At 60.1% G+C, this 19,990-nt stretch overlaps 1 protein-coding gene across 3 annotated transcripts; it reads right to left on the bottom strand.

Annotated features, from left to right (window-relative positions):
• Window positions 1-311: 311 nt before the first annotated feature.
• On the bottom strand, window positions 312-19,922 carry NACC1 (nucleus accumbens associated 1). 3 transcript variants are annotated; one of them, XM_042928599.1, is made up of 8 exons: window positions 19,827-19,922; window positions 18,913-19,046; window positions 4,982-5,977; window positions 4,709-4,882; window positions 4,017-4,122; window positions 3,821-3,918; window positions 2,995-3,250; window positions 312-497 (listed from the first exon to the last, which is right to left on the bottom strand). In XM_042928599.1, the coding sequence occupies exons 3-8, from the start codon at window positions 5,967-5,969 to the stop codon at window positions 401-403; spliced, it is 1,719 nt and encodes a 572-aa protein (XP_042784533.1). In that variant the 5' UTR covers window positions 5,970-5,977; window positions 18,913-19,046; window positions 19,827-19,922; the 3' UTR covers window positions 312-400. The 3 variants fall into 3 exon arrangements, with proteins under 3 accessions (XP_042784533.1, XP_042784534.1, XP_042784535.1); XM_042928600.1 differs by lacking the exons at window positions 18,913-19,046; window positions 19,827-19,922 and adding an exon at window positions 18,591-18,656; XM_042928601.1 differs by lacking the exon at window positions 312-497 and having other exon boundaries at window positions 2,991-3,250.
• Window positions 19,923-19,990: the final 68 nt, after the last annotated feature.

The following is a 19,990-nucleotide window of genomic DNA, read 5'->3' as shown; positions in this document are numbered from 1 at the left end:
GGAAGCTACTTAAGTATGCTCCATACCCACTGTGGGGCTTGAACTCAGGACCTTGAGATCCAGAGTCCCACGCTCTACCGACTGAGCCAGGCCAGGCACCCCGCCGTAAGTGGAACCTATTGGCCGCTTGGCTTGGAGCCTGTTTCCCAGTGGCAGGGGCTCTGGCCCAGGGCCCCCCTCGGGACCCCCCCTCACAGTGGCGTTCTGAGGTGTGATGTTTGGACTGGCTGTCCTGAGCACACGGTGCCCTAGTGTGCAGCGACCGTCCCTTCCTGGGCCCGGCGCCCCCAGAGAGCAGCATGCGGCAGGGCTGTTACAAAGGCGTTTAGTTTATTTTCCTCAGTGTCACTGATATTCTCATGGTTCACATTTCCCAGTGCGGCTCCTCTCCTTACAGTAGTTAATGTGCAATCTCACTTACGGGCCCGGGGAGTGGGGGGTCGGCCCAGGGCGGGGAGGGCGTTGGCACTTCACACGGACAGGGCGGGCGGTCTGTCCTGCGTGAAAGAGGCGGGTGAGTGGGCGGCCGGGGGAGGCGGAGGGGGGGGGCCCACAGTCTTTTTTTTTTTTTTTTTTTGCGTTGGTTGGTGATTCTCCATTCGTGCTCCTCCCTGGGCTGCCCGGGGTGGGGGGGACCATGCAGCTCAGCGCAGGGCAGGGCAGGGGAGGGAGAGAAGGAAAAGCAGCAGGCCGCCCAGGAGGTGGGGAGGGCAGGGCGGGAGGGGCGCAGGGGTGGCTCCTGGGGTAAGGCACAACCCTGTCTTTGGCTCTCCTGGTGAGGAGTTTCCTCCCCGGCACCCCTGCCCAGCCCCCCCCCCCCCAACACGGTCCCGGGAGCCAGGGGCACCTCCTGGGGTCCCTGAAACGAGGGGCTCTGCCACCCAACCCAGTGCTGCAGGGGCTTGGAGGAGGGACAGGGGCAAGCCCCACCCGAGGACAAGGCAGGGAGGGGCTGGGCAGGGGCCTGTCCAGGACAAAGGGGTGGGGAGGGAGAAGACCCCAGTCCCAGAGAGCTGGCCCCTGCTAAGGCCTGGAAGGAGGGGAGCGCCTGGGGACTCCTTCCTTGTGGGGTCTGGCTGGAGCCCCAGCCCGCCCCTTGGCCTCGGCCGGCCCGGCAGCTTGCCAAGTGACCAGGATATTGTGCTTTGGGATAGATGCTGGGGTGGGATGTCAAAGCCAGGACAAGGGCGTGGGGGAGGTGCGACTAAGGTGCTTGTGCTTTAGCTGGGGCGTCGACTCCCCCCATACACTGGGCCGGCTGAGGGCTAAGGTGCAGGGGCCAGGCCAGGCAAGTGGGATGCCAGGACCCCAGCCAGACCAGACGCCCCCCCACCCCCACAAAAAGATGTCAGGAGGGGACCCCTTCACAGACTGGTGGGGGCTGCTGGAGGGGGTGGGGGAGACCTCTGAGTCAGATTCCAAGGGTTGGGGCTGACCCCCACCCCACCTCCCACAATCCCCCTGCCTCTGGAGAGGCTGCCGGAAGCAGTGGGCTGGTCAGATTGGGGAGAATGCGGCGAGAGGCAGTGGGGACAGGGCTAGAGGGAAAGGTGAAATTGTAAAGGACACCCAGTGTGGGGGGACAGGGAGTAAAAAAAAGAACCCTCCACAGAGTTCACACGTAAAACTCAAAAAAACACAACCCCCTCGCACTGGGCGAGGACAGAAAGAGGAATGGTTAGAGAAAATTCTGCAAACTGCTAACAATGGAAGTGGGCCCTGCCTTGTCCCCAGAAGCTGGGCTCAGCCAAGAGGCCAAGGCCAGGCCCCCCCCCCCCCCTTCAAATGGAGCCCCGCTGGGGAACAGAGGAGCAAGGGGGGAGCTGGTCAGACCCACAGGAGCCTGAGCAGAGGCCTGGCCGGGTCCCCACCTCAGAAATGCGCACCCACACTCCACACTCACGCACGCACGCATTCAGCCTGCCCCCATCCCCCACCCCGTCCTGCCTGCCGCATCCCCCGGGGACTGAAGGGGACATCAGACAGTCCCGTTGGTTTGAAAAATAAAAGGAATCTTATACTTCAATATTTCATTAGCTAAAAAAATGCTTTAAAAAGTATGTACAGGGGGTGGGGGCAGCGTGGGATGTGGGGGGGGGGGGAGGGCAGCAGCCCCCCAGCCTGCTCCCCTGGCTGCTAGCCCTGGCCCTACTGCCTCGCATATCCATTTGTTTAAAAGCAAAACTTCTACACACACACACACACACACACACACACACACACACACACACACACTTCTGTGAGCCCAGGAAACCTCTCGTTCTATTCGCAGAGACCCTCAGTCTTTCCCCAAGAGCCTCCCACTCGGGACCTGCCCCACTCAGGCCCCAGGGGAAAAGTGGGGGCAACAGAGGTGGGCACAGGGTGGGGAGAGAGAGGGGCGCCGGGCCCGCCACTGCCCACCACCTTAGATCAGTTGTGAAGTTTCTCTGAGCCTCAGTTTCCTCAGCTGTGAAACGGGCAGTCCCCTCAGCCTCGCCTACCCCAGCCCCCAGGCGCAGGGACAGACGAGGGAGACAGGAAGGCGCTTTTGGAAACATGGAAGCACTGGGAGGTGGTGGCAGGAGGGGTCCTGAGAACCCTGGGGCCCCCGCAAGTCCCAAGAGGTTGCAGCAAGGAGCCCAGGGCCTGGGGAGGGAGCCTTCCTGAGCCCCCCAGGCCGGCCCCTCCCCGCCTGGCCTGGTGAGTGGGGAGACCACTGCTAGGGGTTAGGAGAGGGGGAGCAGGAGCCCCCCTGACGGCGCCCGAGTGTGCTAGGGAAGGCAGTGCAGAGCTCGCACCGGCCGCTGCCCTCTCCCAGCCCGCTCGGATTGGGGTCAGAGAGTGGGACGGGGAGGCAGAGGGGCTGGGAGCATGCAGCGCCCCCCGCGGGTCCTGGGGAGGGACAGACAGTAGCTCGTGACCAAGATGGTAGGTGGGCGTGATGGGGGGGAGGGGGGCGGGGGGGGGGGAGGGAGTGTGACGGCCCCGCGGGGAGGGTCCGGTGGTAGTTACTGGAGGGCCTCGGCCGAGGGGCCGGCCTCGCCGTCGTGGCTGGCCGTCTCGAAGCTGTGCTCCACGCCCATCATGTCCGGCTCGATCTTGCCCGTGTCGCTGATGAAGGTGGTGTAGGCATCGCCCTCCGCCATGAGCACCTTGAGCTTGGGAATCCAGCTTTTCCGCACGACGCGGCGGGCGTTGGTGCACATGTCGGCTGCGATGGCGTTCATCTCACTCTCCTTGAAGTTGGGAGCAAAGTTCTGGCAGTAGTCTGCGAGGGCACAGACAGAGCGGGGCTCAGGCAGAGTGCGGCCCTGGCCGCTCACACCGCCAGCAGCCACGCGGCCACGCTGCTCCTTGCTTCCCAAACACACGCCCAGGGCAGCCCCGAACCCCCCCCAGAGGCGGCGGAACGGAGGAACTCGCGAGCCACGACGTCAGTCGACCCCATGCCTGACTGGGCTCGGCCGTGTGTGGGGTTTGAGAGGACGGCCCGGGGCCCTTGAAAAGTCTGGGTCATTTGCCAGAATTTAGGAACTGCGAGATTCCACACGAAGACCCGGACTTCTCTCCCGACAGCTGGCTGGGGCCTGGCTGCTGCACCGCTCCCAGGACTCCCCGAGGACCCCTCCCCCCGCACTCCCACCCCCACAGCGGACACAGGCTGACCTTCAGTGCCCCCGCCCCTCACTACGGGGAAATCTCTCTCCAGTCACAGCCTTCTTCCCCACAGGCCTAGATCGAGCCTCAGAATCTTGACCCCGACCCCCACCCATCCGTCAGGGCCAACGCGGAAGAGGACCATCCGCCTGCCCCGGGCCCCGCCCCTCCAGAGACTCACACTTGACAGCGTGAAGGACGCGACTGTCCAGCGGTTTGCGGCTGGGGTTGTTGGAGGAAGAGCGGATGCCGGTGCCACAGCTGTTGGCCAGCGTGTTCCTGGGGTGGAGGGCACGGAGGAGGGGAGTCAGGCCGCCCGTGGCAGGGGGTATGGGGCGGCCCCCCTCCCCTCCAGCCGGGCTCTGCGAGGGCCTCACCGGTCAAAGAAGGAGGCCAGGAGGCGCCGCAGCAGGACCTTGTGCCGCGTGCCCGCGCTGACGTGGCAGTTCATGAGCTGTGCCCTCGTGATGTACACATTGGTGCCTGGAGTGGGGAGCAGGAGGGTGGCCGGGGGGCCCCAAACTGCCACGTTCCCCACTTGGCCGGGCCCCGGCCTGGGCCCGGCCAAGACGCTCCCTGACAACTCGCCCCGGCGTGGCCTCGTCAGCGGTCAGGCGAGGACAGATGGTGGTGCCGCTGTGCGCGGGGCACCTAGAACATGCCGGGCCCTGCTTGCACACGGGGGGCTTTTGCCCACACAACCACCTGGGCATCAAAAAGAACAGGCAGTGGAAGCTCACGCCAAGGCACCCTGCCTCCAAGAGCCGAGATGCTTGGCCACCGTATCAGGTAACCCCCAAACCACCCTAAGAAGCCGCTCATCCACCCGCGTGGCCAACAGTGCCGACCCACGATTATACCAGCCTCTGGGGCAGAAGCCTGGAGGCCGGCCTTTGGGACGAATCAACACCAAGGGGTGTCAGCTGCCCCAAGACACGGCCAGCGGTGGCGGCGGGGCTGGAGTCAGATCCCAAGTGTGGCTCCTAAACAGCGGGCCAGGGGCGCTGGCTCAGAGGGCGGACGTGGGCGAGGAAAGGGGGGTTCTGGGGAGGAAGTGACGCTGGCCCACCTGTCACCAGCTCCAGCTTCTCGGAGGGGTCCCCCTCGTCGTAGAGCTTGGGGTGGCAGCGGTTGCCGATCTGGTTGATGAGCTCGGCCGGGAGAGACGCCAGGTCTTGCCGCACCCGGATGCGATTCCGAGACTCGGGGGCCACCTGCTCAGGGAGGGCCTCCACCTTCTCGGCTTCGGGGGGGGGGGGCAGAGAGCAGCACGTGTCGGGCACGGGGTGGGGGCGGGGCTGGGGGCGGGGACTGGGGCGGGAGGGCAGGGCAGGCACCTCACCTGTCTGGCCGACGTTCATCATGCTGTACATGGTGTACATGTTGCAGATCTGCCGGTACTGCTCGTCCGTGCCCTCCTCGCCCGCATCCTCCTCCTCATCCTCCTCGTTGTGGTAGGAGCCGGGGCTGTCGCTGGTATAGGCACTCGAGGTGCCTGGGCTGGTCCGCTCTGACGTGCTGGGCCCGCTCACCACGCCCCCTGCCGCCGCCGCCGCCGCCGCCGCCGCGGCTGCCGCCCCCCCAGCCGGTTGCCCGGTGCCGGCCCCCGCCGCCGCCGCCGCCGCCGCCGCCGCCGCCGCCACGGCCACCCCGGCGGGCTGTGCCGCCGCCACCACCGGGGCCTGCTGGGGCGGCCGGTTGGCAGCCAGGTCTGGCGTGGAGAACTTGGCCATCTTGCGGCTGCCGTTGCCACCGCCACTGCCGCCGCTGTCCCACAGTCGCTTGGCCACGGGCGTGCACTGCACGGAGTCCGACTCCTGCTGCTCCGTCTTGACGCGGGACACGAGGGGCAGCGGGGTGCCACAGGCCGGCCAGCTCGACGTCTGGGCCACGGGGCTCTGGGGCTCGGACGATGGGGCCTCCTCGGCGTGCAGGCCCTGGGAGTCGCAGCTGGGGGAGCTCACCTTGAGGAAGAACTCGGTGCCCTTCTCCATGATCTCCTGGATCTGCAGGAAGCCGGCCGTGTACATGAGCAGGAACTGGTCCCCCACGTTCATGCTCAGCCGGCCTGTGTAGCAGAAGCTGAGGATCCGCTGGAAGGACTGGGGCTGCACGGCAGCCGGCAGCTCCACCACCGCGCTCCGGCTGCTGTTGAACAGGTCCCGGAAGTAGGAGCTGCTGGCGGCCAGCACGGCCCGGTGGGCCTTAAAGGCGTGGCCCTTGACCACCACGGACACGTCACAGTACAGGCCCTGCAGCCGCTGCTCGTTCAGACACTCCAGGATGCTGTTGCCGAAGTTCGGGATCTCCATCTGCAGGGTCTGGGCCATGGCGGCAGCTGTGCGGGGGCGGGGGGGGGGGGGTGACAGGGAGAGACAGACGGAGGGACGGGGTCAGGCAGCAGACTCAGCCCCCCTCTCGTGAACCTCACCTGCTGCAGGGAGGCACGTGGGAGCAGCATCCACAGGGTGGACTCGGCCGCGGTTGTGAGAATCACCGGGAGCCACCCACGCCTTCAGTCCCGGCACAGACTTGCCTCCATGACAGACTGTCAGATCAGTTATGTCAGCCACAGGCCCGGGGTGGGGGGGGGTGGGGGGGCGTGCTGGCCGTCCCTTGCAGACAGGAGGGCAAACGCACACTTACACGTATGTGCCTGAATTTGAAATGAGCGAACACGGTGAGCGTCTGTGAGCCTTAAGCATCACCAGCACGACACGCACAGACAGGGCAACCCCTAGCGAAGGGCACTGGCGTCAAAACACCAAGAGGCCAGGGCTGTCTGATTTTTCACACTGCGTCCACGGGGCTGAGCACGTGACCCCCAATCACCGTTTGATGAATGAATGAATAACCTACTCAAGAAACCCCGAAAGCGCGCGAGAACATCACTAGTCGTCAGGGTAACTACGCGAGCCCAAACCACAGTGAAACACCATTTCATACCAACGGGGCTGGATGGGATAAAAAAGACAGACAAGTGTTGGCAAGGATGAGATCGGAATCCTCCTACGCTGCTGGTGGGGATGCAAAATGGTGCAGTTGCTATGGAAAAAGTCTGGCAGCTCCTCAAATGATTAAACACGGAGTTACCATATGACCCAGCAATTCCATTCCTTAGAATTATACCCAAGAGAAACAAACACCTAGATCCACAGAAAGTCCTGTGCACCGTTCACAATCGCCAAAGAGGTGGAAACCCAAATGTCCGTCAACTGATGAGTGGATACATAAAACATGGTCCAGTCATACAACGGAATATTATTCAGCCATATAAAGGAACAAACATGGATACAGGCTATGATGTGGGTGAACCTCGAAAACATTACGCTGAATGCAAGAAGGCAGACAAAAGACCTGTGTATTATATGGTTTTATGTATGGATGGGTTCTTTCATTTACTTCTTTAGCTAAAAGATCAGAAGTAATCTCTACACCCAACGTGGGGCTCGAATCCACAAAACTGAGATCAAGAGTCACGGGCTCTGCTGACTGAGCCAGCCAGGCACTCTTACGTGATCCCATGTATATAGAATCTCCAAAACAGGCAAATTCAGAGCTGGCAAGGTGGGGGGTTGGTGAGCAGAAGAATGCAGTGTTTCTTCTTGCCGTAATGTAAAACGGTCTAAAATTGTGGTGATGTGTGCACAACTCTGAATAAGCAATTGTGATCTTTGAATAACATAGGTCTGAACTGTGTGGGTCCACTTATACACAGAATTTCTTCAACACGGCTCAGTACCATAAATGTTATTTTCCCTGCCTTATGATTTTATTTTCTTTTAAGTAATCACTACGCCCAAGTAGTGGGGCTCAGACTCATGACCCAGAGATCAAGAGTCGCATGCTCCTCTGACAGAGCCAGCCAGGTGCCCCTTCCTGATGATTTTCTTAGTTAACATTTTTTTTTTTCTCTAGCTTACTTTATCGTAAGAACACAGTAGGGGCGCCTAGGTGGCTTAGTCAGTTAAGCGTCCAACTTCAGCTCAGGTCATGATCTCCCGTTCATGGGTTTGAGCCCCCGCATCTGGTTCTGTGCTGACAGCTCAGAGCCTGGAGCTTGCTTTGGATTCTGTGTCTCCCTCTCTGCACCTCCCAGACTCACTCTCACTGTCTCTCTCTCAAAAATAAAATAAACGCTAAAAAAAAAAAAAAAAAAAAAAAGAACATAGTATAGAATACTTATACAAAGTATGTGTTAATGGACTGTTTTCATTATCGGTAAGGCTTCCGGCCAACAGTAGGCTGTTAAGTTTTTGGGGAGTCAAAGATTATGCATGGGCTTTTGACTCTGCACGCTCCCCCCCCGCCGCATCTCAACTCGTTGTTCAAGGGTCACCTGTAGTGAAAACCATGGAGTTGTACACTTTAAATGAACTTCATGGTATGGGTATCTCAATAAAGCTCAAATAAAGAAATAAGAATCCACAGGACCGGTTTCTTCTGGGCAGAAGACATGAGAAACTTGCCACGAACACTCCTGAGTCTTGAATTTTGAACCTGGTGATCGTATTACACCTACTTACAAAAATAGGTAATATTTTAAAAGACGTAAAATGTGTGAAATCGTATCATACACGTCTAACTTGTGAAAATTAACCCCAAAGTGCTAGAGGGGGATAGAAATGCCAATTTAAGAAACTGTGGCCCTTCTCAGGGAGGCCCAGGCACCTCTCAAATGGGAACTTCTGCATCACAGCCGATTCCATCAGTGCACATTCCAGCACATTCCAACCCAGAACTGGTGGGGTGGGATGGGTATGTCCAGTACTCTAAGGGCACTCATAAAAGGGCACTGAAGGACAAGGCGGCTTTATAACTGTACCCATGGTAAAAGTGAGTCCCCTGCAATTCTATGGAATATAGAAGGGAGTGGTCCTGAATGGGCTGGGTGAGTATGAGAAGAGTCCAGCTGGTGAGAAGGAAGAAAGTCGGTGTGCAAAGGCCCTGGGGCAGGTACCAACTAGAGCCCCCAGCTGTTTCCCCTCATTCTCAGATTAGCTCGCCTGCTTCTTTCACATTTTTCATTCACTAGCGAGTCCATTCTGAGCTGCTTCCACGGGCTGAACCCTGGGATACAGTGGAACTGTGGTAACACCAGGTACCAAAAGGACAACAGAAGCAGCCATGCGCCCATGGGTAAGTCCTGGCTCTAGGACCAACTTGTTCCTGAAGGCAGGAACTCCAAATCTCTGCTTCTCCATTTGGAAACAGATGTTGGTTAAGGCCAACCCGATTGTGCAAGCTGCTACCTGTGGTGGACCCTGAGGGAGACACTGGCAGGCCCTGCCCCCCCCACCCCCGGCACCCGGGCCACCAAAGAGCTGACAGTTGGTGACCTACAGGAGTTCTCTGAATCCTCTTAGCAAACCCACGGGGCTGATTTCATACTCCCAATTTTCAGACGGGAAAACTGAGGCCACGGGGGGATGTTACAAACAGTCTCAAGGTCATTGCTGAGTAAACAGTAGGGACAAGATTCAAATCAGGGTCTCTGTGGGCACTGACACTTGTGATTTCCCTTAGCTATGCCCTCTGCTTCCTTGTCCTCATCAAAATCACTGTCACCCCCAGGAAAAACAATTTAAGGCAATCCCGGGGGGAGACAGGGACAGGGACTCCACCGTCAGAAGGCAGCACCTTCCTTCAGGAGTTCAAACTCAATACCACATGGGCTAGGAGCTGGCCCTCTGTGTGTGGATAAGAGAAACTGAGGCACCAAGTGGAGGCAAAGGACGCAGCCCGGAGAGCCCGCTCCAGGGGCCTGGCACCCCCAACCCAATTCCCAAGGCTGCCAAAACGAAGCTACCCCAGGTACTGGGGCCCGAGTGACCAGAGCCAAGGGGGTCAAGGGTGAGGCTAGCTCCCTCAACAGGATCACTAGACCCCCAGTTGGGAAGGCTCTGACGGTAAGGGGAAGGACCAAGGCAGGAGAGGCCTGCGGTGGAGTCCAACCCCAGACCTGGGTTCCATTGCCAGGCCCTCCCCTCTGTGCCTTGGTTTGTTCATCTGCAAAATGGAGACTCACTCATCCAACCCACCCTGACAAACCGCAAGGCGCGAGGGACACAGCCCTAAAGGAGACTGGCTATTTCCACGTGCAGTTGTCTAGCGGGAAGACACCGGGAGGGGCACATTTACCGCTGGGGTGAGTGTGTCAGAGGGGCTGGGCTGACTCTGGGGGTGAGGTGAAGACAGGGGGACAGAGGGCCACCAAGTCTCGGGCAGGAAGGAGTGAGGTGCAGTCAGAAGACCCCCAGGAGGCCAGCGGCGGCTTGAGGCGGGTGCAGGGGCAACAGGGCTGCCGGGAAAGGGGTGGGACGGGGGGCCCTGGTCTGGTGAGGGCAAGTGTTTCCGCGGGAGCAGTGGGAAGCTTGGAGCACAGGCCCAACAAAAACAGGGAGACGCTGAGGGCTGGGCCAGTGGTGGGGCAGGGGGCAGTGGGGCAGCCACAGACAGAGGATGGTCAGACTCAGGAGTGAGCGGCTAGGAGGGGGGAGCACCAAGGCGAGAGTAAATGGCTCCAGTCTGGGACGTGGCAGCTGCCGGGGGAGGTGCTGCATCCCAGGGCTGCAGGAGAAGTTCTGGGGGGTTCTCCTACTGTGCTGGTGTGCCAGTTGCTGCTAAGGGCACAAGGACCGCCCGCTTCATAGGTGAGGACTGAAGCGCGGCCCTGCCCCTCCCGAGGCGGCTGCACCTGAGGGCCTGACCCCTCACCGGGAACCGGCACCGGATGGCAGCTCAGCTCGGGGGAAAGCTCAGCAACGAGAGTGCTGAGGTCCCTGGGGTGACAGCGGGAACACACACAGGGAGGCGCTCCCAAAGGCGAGAACCAACCTGACACTCAGGCTGGGGTCCCCCAGGCCTTGTGAACCCCAGCCTCACAGCCCAGCACCCAGGGCTTTGACGCCTTAACCATTTGGCGGGGGGAGGCAATTAGTGCCAACGGCTCAACCAGTCAATGCCAGGAACCCCCTCCACGGTGCAGGGGAGGGGGGTGGCAGGGCTTGAGATGCAGAGACCCCGGGTGGCCTTGCTGTCCCTGCAAGGGCAGCGAAAGGCGAGGGCTTGGCTGGTTTTAGAAGCATAGGACAGGTCACCCCCAGGCTCCCCTCCTTCCCTCCCTGGGCAAATGCCCCAATCCAGTCCTCTGGACTCAGAAAGAACGGCTGTCCTGGCTCTCCCTGAAGCCCCTCAGCCACACTAGCCCTGTGAGGGGAGGGACCGTGGAGCACGACGGGCTCCCAGAAAACAGGTCTATAGTACCTGCTGCCTAGGCAGTGGTGATGGAGTCAAGAGTCGGGGGTTTCTAAACCATCCAGCAGTCCTGTCCCCGCCAAGCACACTGCATGGCTCTCCCACCCGCCCCAGGCGTCTGTCCCAGCTGTGCACCCTGCCAGGAGAACCCTTTTCCTCCCACTGCCCACATCTTCCTCTCCCACTGTTACCCCCTGGCTCTGAGAATTCTCCAGACTGGAGAAGATGCCCTTCTTCTGCACACTCTCCCCGGCTCCCACACGCAGCGCCCTAACGCTTACCTCTGAGAAAACTAAATCCCACTCGACTAGAGACTCCTTAAGGGCAGAAGACCTCACAATGTGGCATATTAGCCTGCCCATCTTCTGGGGTCCCCAGACTCCCCTCGAAGGAAGGGGCGGCTCCCAGCCCTATGCAGGGCCAAAGGGACCCTCCCAGCATCGCTAGTGTCGTGGCCCCAAACACGAGCAGGTCTCCCAGTGAGATGCAAGGGCCCAGCACTCCGTTTCCATGACCTCCCAAGTCACTCAACAAATATTTGCCAAGCGCCTGCCTGGGGCGTGAAGTGCCTGGGAGCCCGGGGCAGGCCATGAGCGAGACAAGGCCTGCCTCCAGGGCTCATGGTCCAACAGGGAACGTGGTCTTACATCCAGAGTTCCACAGATCAACGTGCCGCATGTGTGGGCCTCTAACATTACAGCTGACATACTGGAGCGGGGACGGGGGGTGGGGGGGCAGATATGACGAGGCGGTGGTGGAATGGGAGCATAGCCCTCAACGTACAGGGAGACCATGCAGAGTCCTGAGAGAGAAGCAGGCACAGTCCTTCCAGAAAGTGAAGGTAAATGAAGGCTGGCGCTGGGCCCAATCCTTGGTTAGTTTCCCTCTTCCCAGGGATTGAACCCAGACCGAGGGCTCCGCTCTGGACCCAACTGTGCCTCCTCGCCCCAATTCATGGGTTGAACTCTTGCCCCCCAACACGTCTGTATTTGGAGATACAGTCTTTAGGAGGTAATTAAGATTCAACAAGGGCCTGAGAGTGGGGGCCCTGATCTGCTAGGACCGGCGAGTCTTGGAGAAGGGAGAGATTGCTCTCTCTGTAAGGACACACACCAAGGCCGTGTGGGCACATCTGGTCTTGAACTTCCAGGCTCCAGAAGTGGGAGCCATGTCTGTTGTTTCGGCCACCCCGTCTCCGGCGTGTTGTTAGGGCAAGCTGGCTCAAGACAGGCTTGAGGTAGCACCCTCTCGCCTACAACTCCCCCGTGGAGCCCCTGTCCTGGGCTTCCTATGGGTGCCAGACGTGTATATGTCCCAAATACCAACTCGACGTGCCTGCGGCCAAACCCCTCCCCACACCCCCAAGTCCGCCGGCCAAAGCTCTCACCAGCTCCAGCCTTCCTTGCTCAGGCCAACACCCTGATCTGACCCCCAAACTCTTTCAAAACCTGTTCTCACCACCTGCTCTTGGGACTTCCTAGAATGCTGTCCCCGAGATGGCCACAGCTCGTCACACCTGCCCAGTCACTTATCTCAAACTCCCAAAGACAGAACCTCTCCCAACCCCAATTCCTTCGCTTCTCCTGCTTGATTTTTCCTCCTTGGTGCTTCCTACCATCTAGCTAGCTAGATGCGGCCTTGGCTTTGTGTCAGTTCCACCAGGGCAAGGTGCCTGCCTATCCGGTTTATACTGCAGTGCTCGCTGCCCCCTAGGACCAGACAGGTACACAGTGGGTGCTCAATAGTTGTTTGTGGAATGAAAAATTATTTCTGTTACTTCCAACCTAACTCCCCTTTTTGTTCCACACGAATGTGACCCAAACAGGGTGGGAGCCCCCAGGGCCAGTGTGGAGGGTGCCGCGCAGACCGGTGCCCCCCCTCGGGCAGCCGCACCAGGCGGGTGGCCTGCAGTCAGGGTCCCGCTCTGAGCTCAGTGTCACCGCATTTCGGATTCCCACCAACTGTTCACGCTACTGCTGATCATGCCGGGGTGCGGCAGGCTTGAACTGCAAGCGCTTGGGGGGCAGGGCGATTCCTGGGAGTGGAAACTGGCAGGGATTTGGAAAGGGAAGCTAGGGGTACAGATGTGCGCCATCACCAGGGACGGACCGTCCGTCTTTCCGGCTGACTTTCCAGGGAAGCTGTGAGCTGCCCGATGTAGTGCAAGCCAGTTCAGGGAAACCACCAACCCCAAGTGAAAGGACCAGAGGCCCTTGGAAAGCCCCACAGGACTTCAAGCAGCTCAGCAGGAGGTCAGAGTAAGGTGGGGGGAGGGGATATACCCCCAGGCTGCCAGAGCAGCCTTCCTGGCCCAGAGCCATTCTGACCCTCAGTAGGCGCCAACTGCAAAGCAGCTGAGGCAAACATTTGCTAATGAAGAACAAAGTGTTACCTGACTGTACAGATCTCTACTGCTGGCATTTAAAAAAAAAAAAAAAAGGACTTTATTATTATTTTTTTAGTAATCCCTACACCCAACACGGGGCTTGAACTCACAACCCCAAGATGAAGAGTCGCAGGCTTTTCCGACTGAGCCAGCGAGGCACCCCCCCTACTGTTGGCATTTTTAAAGTAGGTGCACATCCCCCCCCCCAAAAAAGTGGCCATGATATCCACAGTGGGTGACAGGATTGTGACAGGGCATTCGCTGGCAAGTAGCATTTACACTGCCCCTACTGTGCACCTGCACAGGGCAAGGGCTCTGTTACACTTCTCTGGTTTCTGAGGAAGAAACAACTCTTCCCGCCATTTTCCGGGCATAGAGAGCAAGGCCCAGAATTGCGCCCAGGCCCTCTGGCTCCTGTCCCAGAATCGGAGGTAACAGTGGCTGAGGCTTCCTCACCACGGCTGGCCCATGCCAAGCTCGTCCCCCACGTGGTCCCATCGCTCCCGGAGGCACGCAGGCCACCGTGACTAGACCCATCCCATGGATGGGAAAACTGGGGCTCAGAGAGGCCAGAGCTGGGGCTCTTTATCTTCACTGGGTATGTCTTCTCCACAAATGGGATCTCGGGTGCCCTCTGAGGGCCAGGCTGCGTGCGGTTCCTGCCTCCCCTACGGGAGGCCCTCTCCTTTGCCCAGCCTCCCCCAGCTACTCCCTCCCCTTCCCCGCTGCCACCTCTGGGAAATGAGCAGTCCAGTCCCACGCTGGCCCCAGGGTCTCCCTCTCTCCTCCCACTCTCCCTTCCTCCGCCCGCAGCAGCAGCCCTACCCCCCACCCCAAGCCCACCTTTTGGAGTTACACCCTAATCCCTGTGTGCCTTCAAACTTGAAGGAGGAGGTGGTGGCAGGCACACAAAGGGTCGTGGAGGGAGTGTCACATGCTAAGGCCCTGAGGTGACGCTGGTGTGGCTAAGGCAGGAGGCCTGGAGGGCTGGAGGGCAGGCGGTTCCTGGGAAGGGGCCTGTCGAAAAGGGCTTGGAAGGCGACACAGGACCTTGGCAGGGCTTACGAATACGAATCTTGTTATTTTACACAAAGCGCAAAGCTTCCTGCTTAGAATTGTGCTTCCTTTCCTCTACACCGCCAGAAAACATCTCCCTGTAGCGGCGCTGACAGCCTGACATCAGTCTGCCCAACTCGAAAAGGGGCTAACAGCAGCAGCCACCTCCCGCGGCCATTTCAAGGACTGAACCAGCAAGCAATGCAGGCAGACTGCTGCTTACCCTGAGTCCGGGACCCGGTAACACCAGCTGTTATTAGCCACGTCCCCTCTGTTCCTCCCCCTAAGCCCCTCGCAGGGCTGTAAGGTCTCTGACAGCAGCGGCCACATCCTACACCCCCAGAACCTTATGCCATTTCACGATTAATCGAGCAGTACTTGCTGAGGGCTCCCTCCCTGCCCCAGTGCCTTCCCAGCATCATCAAACACCCCAGACACCAATCTCTGTGCTCCTCATGGTAACAACACAGCGAGGATGCCCCGACCTTGTGGCCACTGGGACCAGATCACTCTTTGGAGGGGGGGACGGACGCACCACCCCGGACCTCTACGCTCACCAGTGGCCAGTACCAGCCCCAGCTGTGACCACCAAACCTGTCTCCAGACATTTCCCAAACACCCCTTAAGAGGAGACGGAATCATTCCTCATTGAGAACCACTGCCGCACAGGCATGCCTGCTTGTCCCCACTCATCAGAGGGGGACACAGGAGGTGCCCGAGGTCGCAACCTTCGCCCAGGGTCTCGTGGCTGAGGAGGATGGCGCTGAGGGAACCCGACTCTCCACGAGACCGTGGTTGCTCACCTTCAGCCACCCTCCGCCTCATTCAGAAAAGAGCCACAGTCCTCACAGGAGGCCCTTGGGTCTCGAAGGATGCTGAGACCTTCACCAAAGGAGGCAGCACAGGAGAGATGGGACGACGACCACAGGCAGGCACTGGGCACAGCCTCTAACAGCCAGCCACCAGACCGGATTCGCTTCACTGCAGCTGCAAAGCCGCAGCTCAGAGGGCTCTCCAGGGGGGACCCAGAGAGCAGAGGCAGGGAGACGGGCCTCCCCCGCACACCCCTGCTAGGCACAACGGGCGCCGAGGGCCTGGGGAAGGAGGAGAGGGATCGGGGTGATGAGGAGCCGGGAGGACCCCAAGAGGGAGCACAGGCTGTTCAAGCAGCGCCGCCTCGTCTTCAAGCCCAGGGGGGCTCGTCATCGCCTCAAACACAGGCTCCCCTTCTCCACCAACCTGCTCTGGCGCGGACACTGATGAACTCCGAGTCGACCTGGCCGGACCCACCCCCAACCCTCTTCAAACCCGCGCCTGCAGGCTGACCCCAACGACAGATCCTGCAAGACTGACAAAAACTCAGCTGTCCTCACAGCCTTGCTCGCTGGGGCTCCCCACTGGCTGGCCAGACTTTAAAAGGCCTGGAGGCAGGCCAAGGGGTCTGGACTTTCATCTGGGGGCAGCGGGGAGATCCAGGAGACCCTGCGACCCGGGTGCCTTTCTGTAAATGGCACTAAGGGTCTTCATTTCCACACTGGGGTCACCCCCCTCACTCCTTCCCTCACGAGGACAAGATATTTAGAGTACTTAGCAGGAGGCTGGCACATGCTCAATAAAGGCTTTCAATGTGCTGTCCCCTCTGCCCAGAACATTCGCTCCTCCCCTGCCCCAGCTTCCCTCACCAGGCCGATTTCTTCTTATTCAGGGCTCAGCTCTCCCACAAGCCGTGCCTGACCACCCAATTTGAAATTCTCCACTGTCCCCCCACCCCCCCCCACCGGATCTGTTATTCAAGGCTGTTCCCCCACCCCCACCCCTAGCAGGCAGTCGACACCCTAGTGAAATAAAACTGTCCCAAGGGTCCCCTTACTTGCTGTACTTGCTATTTTGGCCTCCTCTGGCACCCCAGGTCTGTGTGCCCCGAAGTCCGCACAGCAAAGCAGCCTTTGAGCACCTTCTCCTCTAACTCCAGAGGCAGCTCAGAGCCACTGCCCTCCTCTGCCATCCACACACCACAGCCAGCCCCCACCAGTCGCTGGCCCCATTCCAGCCATGTGACCAGAGGTAGCCACCCCCGGCCTCAGTACCCAGCCCTGAGCCCCAGTCTGTGCCACAGCAGCCAGCCACGGCCCAACCAGACAGGGAAAAGGCACCTTTAAGTGGGGCTGCTGGCCCAGTTCCTCCCGCTCCCAGAACCAGGAGGCTAGCCAGGGAGAGGAGGGCAGGGCCCAGGTGGGATGGGTTCGAGGAACTGCAGGCCGACTGGGGGAAGGCAGGGAAGGAGGGTGACAGCCCATCATTAAGCCCAGGCCCAGCTGATAACCACTCGACCCAGCAGTTTGTGGCTCTTGCCTCAGGTGTGGAAGATCCCAGAACACACTGGTAACAATTAGCCCAGGGAGAGCAACGAACGCTGTGGACGTCTGACCGGGAACCAAAGAGGGGGAAAAAGACAAACCAGGCAAGCAGAGCACGATGCAGCTCTGGAGCCAGGCTTCGTCCTCGAAACCGCCTCCCCGAGCCAGCCCACAGTTCCGTGACCTCTGGGCTCCCAGAAGGGAGTCGGGGGATGAGGTGTGACCAGGCCCCTGAGAAAGACGCTTCCACTGTTCCCGCCCCTGGAACGCCAGGAAAACTCTGTCCGCAAGGGCACGGATCCATTCCTTGGGAGGGCCAAGAGGAAACGCCCGGGCACAGAAGCCCCGCCAGGGAATCCCAACAGCGGAGCTCCTCCAGCCATGCCCCTCAAAAGCCAGCTGGGGAGACTGTGGGTTTGAGCCGAGGGCCCGTCAGTCCCAATCTGCCACTGTCTAGCTGTGCGGCCTGGAGCAAGCCACCCGAAGCCTGAGCTTCCTCCCATCATGGAGAAGGCGGAAGCGGCCGGCAACCAACGAGCTCATCCCAGGGCCTGGCCCCAGAGGGCACCTCACAGGCCAAGAGGCCCAAAGGCCCGGGCCAGGGTGTAGACACCAGACTTGGTGTCATCACGAGCCTCCAAGACACGATGAACAGAGCTGTATACGCTCCCCTCCCGGTCCTTCACCCCTGGGGAGCTGGTGCCTGGGAGGCCATGGTATAAGATGGTGGGTGGCCGCGAGGTCCCATCGCCTGGGCTGGAGCCCCGAGGCTAAGCTCACAAAAAGTGGGGAAAGAATCTAGCACCCCAGGATACTCAGGTAAGGGCAGCTGGGCGGCCTCCCGGCAGATAAACATGCCCAGCTAGGTGTTGCGGACTTTCTCAAGCTCTCCACGCAAACACCCAGCCGGTGGGCCAGCGCTTTGGAAGAGCCAGCAGAGGCTTGCTCCAAGGGTAGGTCGGGGACCCAGAGCCCGAGAGGGACGAGGAAAAGAGGACACAGCCCAGGTCTGGCCCGGAGCGAACACCTGGTGGGGGAAGGGGTGGCATGTGCCTTTGGATCGCACTAGTTTCTCGGGACGCCCCGTGTCTCCACTAGCCGAGCCCAAAGGCGCTGTTCCCCCCCCCCCCCCTTCTCCCGATCTTCTCCCGATCTCCTACAGTAGTTCCTCAACCTACCTGATGGCCCCCGGATCTGGCCTTCCCCCCGCCCCGCGCATCTCTCCAAGCCCTAACCTCATATGACCCCTGCAAACATCTCTGGGATCTCCTATCCGCCCCCACCCGAACTAACTCCGCCCACACCCACCCTGCCCCACTTCCTGGGCTTCTCCTCAGCCGCCCCCAGGCCTGTAACCTGACCCACCCACCTCCTCCGGCGCCCGGACACTACCTGCAGGTCGGCCCCTCCCCGCCCCCCCCCCCTCCGGGCCCTTTCCCTCCGGCCGCGCCGCTCTCCCTCCTCCCCCCACTCGGCCGGCCCAAAGCCCGACTCCTCCCCCCTCTCCCCCCCCCCCCCCCCCCGCCCCGGCCTCCCCGGACGCCTCCTCACTTTTCTTCCTCCGGCCTTCCAACTTCCCGGGCCTCCGGCACCTGCCCGGGCCCAGCTCCGAGCCCCCAGTCGCCGAGAGTGAAGCGGGGGGATTGGTCTGGGCCCGATCCCGCCACCCCCAAGCCCCACGGCCCGGCCCGGACTGGACACTTAAGGCCGCTCGTGAGGGCCGGGCCTCTCCGCACTCGCCGGCCCGGGCAGAGTGCAGGCTGCGGACCCGGTTCCTTTTCTGTCGGAGGAGGCCCCCCCGGCCCTCCCCGCTCAGCCCTCAGCCGGCCCTCGGATGCCCTCGGGCCGCCCCGGAGAGAGGAGGCCGGAACCGGGCCTGGGGCGGGCCGCCTCACCTGCGCCGTGGCCGCGCTCCGGGGGCTCCCAGCGGGCTCCGCAGCGGCGGCTGGGGCCGGGCCTGGGCCCGGGGCGCGCCCCCCTGCGCCGGGGCCTCGGCCTCCGCCTCCGCGGCCTCCGCGGCCTCCGCCTCAGCAGCAGCGGCAGCCGCGGCGGCCATTCATTGTGGGCCAGGCCGCCCCAGCCGAGCGCCGAGCGAGCGCAAGCCGCGCCGCCGCCGCAACCCGGCCGGGGAGGAGCGGCCGCGGCCCCGCCCCCTGCCCGCCTCCGGCCCCGCCCCCGAGACGAGGCCAGCTGAGCGCCGAGCGCGCCCCTTCTCACCTCGGTTTTCTCCCTTCGCCCCTCAGGGTCCCCCGCCTGTTCCTTGATCTGCCGGAGAATTCGACTCCCGACCCTGCCACTTCCTAGTTCCGCGACCTTGGACAAGTCTCTTCGCCTTTTCGATCATTCGTTTCCTGTAAAACGAAAACAACAATGACTTCTATTTATTGTGCCTGGCACTGTTTTAGGCACTTAATGGGCATTATCTCGTTTAAACGCCACAGTAACATTTTTAAGTAGAAATGACTACACACTTATACACCCTTCATAGAAAGAGAGGCACACAGAAATGAAAAATACCTGCTGAAGATTACCAGCAAGTACGTGATGGAGGGTGCCAGGATTCAAACCCAGAATCAAGAATCGACGATGAAATTAATGCTTTCATGGTTATGCCACACCTGATTCTGTTCTAAGCATTTAACCTGCACTAAGTCGTTTAAAACTCACCACAACACAATAACGAACGTTAAAAAGTTATGTCCATTTTGCAAATGGGCAAACTTAAGCATAGATGGAGACAAGAACAAGTAGCAAGGCTAGCTGGGACTGGAATCCAGGCAGTGCAGGCCACTATGCTCCCCTCCCGTCCTACACAGTTAGAACCTCCTGAGAACTTACTACGTAAGAGGGGATGCTTTGCACACTTTCCAGGCATTCTGTCCCTTAATTTTTGCTCTATATTGGAAGTTAGCATTCCTATTTAGCAGGTAAGGAAAGTGAAGCCCAGAGAGTTTAAGTAACTTGCCAAGACCATGTGATAGGACTGGGATTCAAACTCAGTAAATCTGATTTCAGAGCCTTAATTATTCCTGCAGAGTGCCCTGAAATAATGTGCTTACAGCACTCAGTGCACAGAAGCCGATCAGTAGATGTTGAATTTCTCCGCTTACCGCCCCTTTTCTGAGCCTCACCTTCCTCATCCGTGAAATGGGGCGAGTGATGCGTCCCTTCCCAGGGGAGCCGACGTGATTAAGGCTATCCACACTACACTTTCCGAGCTTTCCGCCGTACATTTTGATCCCGGCCACCCACTGTAGGTAGCATCACTGACTGGCTAAATTCTATCATGTGACCT

The sequence above is a fragment of the Panthera leo genome, chromosome A2 (genome assembly GCF_018350215.1).
Source record: "Panthera leo isolate Ple1 chromosome A2, P.leo_Ple1_pat1.1, whole genome shotgun sequence".
In the NCBI taxonomy this organism is placed as follows: Eukaryota; Metazoa; Chordata; class Mammalia; order Carnivora; family Felidae; genus Panthera; species Panthera leo.
This window is presented reverse-complemented; position numbering and strand designations above follow the sequence as displayed.

Bases quoted from the DNA above. Each gene is read 5' to 3' on its own strand.
- NACC1 (XM_042928599.1), bottom strand. From the start codon at position 5,969: ATGGCCCAGACCCTGCAGATGGAGATCCCGAACTTCGGCAACAGCATC. The intron at 4,883-4,981 runs GTGAGGTGCCTG...CCCCCCCCGAAG, and splicing joins GATGAACGTCGGCCAGACAG to CCGAGAAGGTGGAGGCCCTC. The intron at 498-2,994 runs GTAACTACCACC...TCTTTCACGCAG, and splicing joins CCCTCGGCCGAGGCCCTCCA to GACAGACCGCCCGCCCTGTC.